This window comes from Aplysia californica, unplaced genomic scaffold (genome assembly GCF_000002075.1).
Source record: "Aplysia californica isolate F4 #8 unplaced genomic scaffold, AplCal3.0 scaffold00823, whole genome shotgun sequence".
NCBI lineage: Eukaryota > Metazoa > Mollusca > Gastropoda > Aplysiida > Aplysiidae > Aplysia > Aplysia californica.
This window is the reverse complement of record NW_004798093.1, coordinates 73,947-78,773: the sequence shown is the minus strand read 5'-3', so window position 1 is coordinate 78,773 and position 4,827 is coordinate 73,947. Positions and strand designations below refer to the sequence as shown.

Sequence of the window (4,827 nt, the reverse complement as noted above, 5' to 3'; positions counted from 1 at the left end):
TGTGGAGGTGTGTGTGCGTTCATAAGCGCATATATTAAATATATTTGTGTGTGAGAGTGTACAAACATGTGTAGGCACATATCTGGAGTGTATGTGGAGCAGGATATACAAATTGAATGTGGGGCAATTTCAAAATGTATGTATGTGGAAAGATCGGGTTTCATAGTCACGTCATATACAAAACATTGTGTGTTGGTTGTTTTTTATTCTTAATAAGAGTTTTACGGCACTTGAAATACAATAAGGTCAAATAAGTACCAAAGTTTAGAGGTGTTATAAAAGAGAAACGAACACCAAAGAGAAGGTGGTGAGATAAGGACGATAGATGTTTAATAGGAAGAAGGAGCAAACCACACCAGAGCACCCATCAACTACCCACATGTGTACATTCTCCATAAACTCCCAGCCCCTGATAGAATCTGAATATAGCATTCCCTCTAATACTCTGTTCAAAAAAGAGAAACTCACTGGTGGACCTGGGAGAAAAGCACAGGGCTCAGATACACACAGTGGAGTCCGCTTAAACTTAATCCGAAATCTGTGGGACCGTCTGAGTTTCTTCGGTTTAGCCGGATTTTCAGTTTAGAGAGGTTGCTCAAACAGAAGAAAAAAAAAAGCGGGTTTTATTTTCTTTCGGGTTACTGTTATTTTAGGTGTAAGCAGAGTCCACTGTATCGGTAAAAATAAGAGTCCAGGTCAATGACAGTGACAATACCTGGTAGACTGGGATGCAGATTTGCACAAATTTCTAAACAAATTGAATACATGAATAAATGAATAAGAATAAGCACAAAGAACATATTAGTCACTGGATTAAGGTATTATGGTATTAAATCACACCGGTTGGCCCCTGAAAAAAAACGTATAAGCATCCAGTTTTAAAAGGAAAGAAGGCAACCGAATACTCATTTTTGTCAGCCATCATCCATGAATAATATATGTACCTATGAATTAACGGAAGACAATTAGATTCGAGTGCATAGAACAGACGCATACATTTTCAGAGGCAAAACCATGGCAAACTACTCACCACACAAATTGTCTCCAATTTTAATGTACAGGTAGCCGTGGTCTCCAAAGTCTGAGCCCCATGAGTTGCGCACAATGTAATACGGGATCTCACCTAATCGGAGAGTACAGAAATAAACAATAATTTAAAGATCAGGAAATCCATTTCAGTATCATGAAATATACATGCCTTTTCGACTGACCATATTATGAGAGGGAAGCACATAAACACAATGCTTGTCACTTATGTTGAGTATAAACATTACTGAAAGAAGAGAAATAAAGCTTGATGTAGAATGTAACAACAGCATCGTTTACCGCTCACAACATGAATCTACACAAAGAAGTTTAGTTTGAGTAAAAGTTTTATGTCAATTGCAACACAAATAGGGTCAAATAAGTATAAAAATAGAGGTGTTACTAGAGAGTGACATACAAAAAGAAGAAGGAGGAGAGATAAGGATGATAGACAATTGATAGGAAAGAGGGAGCAAGAAACACCAGAGTGCCCACCAGCCACCAACTGCTAAAAAAAAAATAATGGTTCAAAAAGTCTTAAGATCAAGAGAGAATAACAATTAAATCATTGGCTCTAGTTATGCAATGGGTAAGCTCTCAAACTCTCAAACAACACCCTTTCAGTCAGCTATAAAAATTTGGAGAGAAGGTAAACAAATAATTACATCCTCAGAAAAGCTAGTCAAAACTCTGTTTACAGCATTAGCAACACAATAAGGTTATAAAATTGTTTTAAAAATTAGAAATGTTAAAAGAGAGAAACAAACACAAAAAAGAAGGTGGGGAGATCAGGACGTTAAATAGTTTATAGGAAAGAAGGAGCAAACCACACTAGAGCACCTGCCAACCATCCACTATTGAAACTCTTAATGAAGAAACCTCAGTGCCAACGCTACGGTAATGACTATTCATTTTCATAAGACAGGAAGGCCAAGATCCACCTGAGAATATAATTTGGAGGCAGATCTCAGACAGATGTGACACAGCTGCTTGAGGTAGAGAGGATCGCTCAGAACAGAGACAGGTGGAGAGCTCTTCTTGGCAGCCTATACTCAATACCAGAGTGAAAGAGGCAGATGATACTGGTTCACTTTTCACAACTCCAGGCAGTCATTTTTCGAATACTCACACTGTATTTTTGTGGTGACCGTTTCTAACTTTTTCCAACAAATGAACCTACTTCCAATAAGTAAATATATTCTATTCCACCTTCTTACGTAATTCTTTTCTAGCTTCTTACATAAACAAAACTAAATTAATATCTCTGATTAGAGGTAATTCCTCGACAGAAATAAGCACAAAACAAAAGTCACACCACGAAGCATACCCGTCAAATCATATCCAACAATCTGAACAGCATGGTTGATAAGATTGGAGCAGTGGAACTGTATGATCCCGCTGACATAGTTGTGCCAGGTTGAAGCATCAACAGCCACAGCGATCGGACCCCGAGAGGCAAGAAGAGCCAACATAGACTTTTCTTTGCCGGTGTAACTGCGGGGAACACAGGAAACAAATATACAATACAAACCGACGGTTCAAATACAGTCCAGCCTGCTCTGACAACCACATGTCCAAGACGACCCCTTTCACAAACAACCACTTCCCATCAACTCCCCACAAATTTTTCAATATTAAAATGACACTGTCCAAGAGGACTATATGTTTAAGACAACCATTTTTCTTCCACATATAACGTGGTCATCTTAATCTTTGACAGGTACAACTGAATCTAACTTGAAAAATTAGAGCAGACTCAGTATATTACAAGCACATGGCCAGGAATAAACTGAATTGTTTCAGAGAGTAAGTAAACATCTAAACAGCTAGGAATGCCAATAAAACTGCAAAAATAAGTCTCTTTGAGGGAAGCTACACATCTTCGTCTTATTTTTGTGTCCATTCTTGGCCTTGAGTCAAAGCACATGTTGTAAAAGTAGTCGAGCCAAGTTGTTAAAAAAACCCAAAAAATTATGTCACACCATGGTAATTAATTCTGGGTTCAACGAGTTAAGTTGTGATGTACGAAAAGTCGGCATGACAATACCATAACAGCCACATCTCCCTGAAATCACCAAAAAAAAATTGCGAGGAACAGACCACAACAGACCTGTGCTCGTCTGGTAATTAATTCTGGGTTCAATGAGTTAAGTTGTGAAGTACGAAAAGTCAGGATGACAATTTCATAACAACCACATTTCCCTGAGATCAGGTTGAGAAAGTGTACTACAAAAAAAATTGCGAGGAACAGACCACAAGAGACCTGTGCTCGTCTGTCTCAGAAGAGAGTCTTACCTGGTACAGTTGTAGCTGTCCACAGCGACCCGCGGCACTGACGCAGGCACCTTCTTGCAGCTGTCGGTGTGATCGGTCAGTGGGTACTTACTCTCTGAAACAACTCCATTCTGGGGAGTGGAGTTTGTCAAGTTATAATAAGTAGTCATTGCGATATAATAATAATAATAATAATAATAATAATAATAATAATAATAATAATAATAATAATGATAATAATAATAATAATCATCATCATCATCATCATCCTCATCATCCAGTGCCAGATCTGCGACAGACATCGGCGATCATGGTTCTCCATTCATTCCTTTGCTCGGACGCTTTAAAAAAAAGCTACATTTCGCGGATCTTTCCTTGTTACCCATTTGTTTAGGTTCCCTAAGTATGTTGTTCTGGGCCTAATAATAATAATATTAATAATAATAATAATAATAATAAAATAATAACAATAATAACAAAAATCTTCATTGTCATGAACAGGCATGTTCTATGCACTTTACATCTCTTATTACCCCAGTCAACCATACAACACTCAGTCAGAAACATTCTCGGCTTCCCAGGAAGCCAACAGTGTGAGCATCTGATTGAGTGCTTAAACACTAACAAACCGACAAGATCTTTCACTGTCAATGATGCTATCTTTTGTGAATCTTCTGGAGTAAATATGACAGATTATGACCACAAAGACTAAAATCACAATTAATGACATCACTCGTAGGGTAAAAAAAACAATTTCATAAGGGCAAATATTTTTTTGCTAATACTTGAGAAGAAACACTTAGAAACAGTAAACACTCGTCACGTGTGAGAGCTCCCACTAACAGATACACTTACAACAACACACTGACAGACACACTCACAACAACAACAACACACAGACAGACACGCTCACAACAACAACAACACACTGACAGACACGCTCACAACACCACACTGACAGACCCGCTCACAACAACAACAACACACTGACAGACACACTCAAAACAACAACAACACACTGACAGACACGCTCATAACAACACACAGACATCACCGACAGACACGCTCACAACAACAACACACTGAGAGACACACTCACAACAACAACAACACACAGGCACCATTGACAGACACGCTCACAACAACAACACACTGAGAGACACACTCACAACAACAACAACACACAGACACCACCAACAGACACGCTCACAACAACAACACACAGACATCACCGACAGACACGCTCACAACAACAACACACAGACACCACCGACAGACACGCTCACAACAACAACACACAGACACCACCGACAGACACGCTCACAACAACAACACACAGACACCACCGACAGACACGCTCACAACAACAACACACTGAGAGACACACTCACAACAACAACAACACACAGGCACCATTGACAGACACGCTCACAACAACAACACACTGAGAGACACACTCACAACAACAACACACAGACATCACCGACAGACACGCTCACAACAACAACACACAGACACCACCGACAG

General features: G+C 39.3%; 1 protein-coding gene across 2 annotated transcripts in view; it reads right to left on the bottom strand.

Annotated features, from left to right (window-relative positions):
• LOC101850515 (cathepsin O) overlaps window positions 1-4,827 on the bottom strand; it is a 16,043-nt gene that overhangs the window by 3,361 nt on the left and 7,855 nt on the right. For both annotated transcript variants that reach the window (XM_013088870.2, XM_035972743.1), the window contains exons 6-8: window positions 3,322-3,431; window positions 2,354-2,520; window positions 1,031-1,123 (exon numbers count right to left, since the gene is read on the bottom strand). In XM_013088870.2, the coding sequence (XP_012944324.1) occupies window positions 1,031-1,123; window positions 2,354-2,520; window positions 3,322-3,431 (370 nt within the window). The remainder of the gene's footprint in view (window positions 1-1,030; window positions 1,124-2,353; window positions 2,521-3,321; window positions 3,432-4,827) is intronic.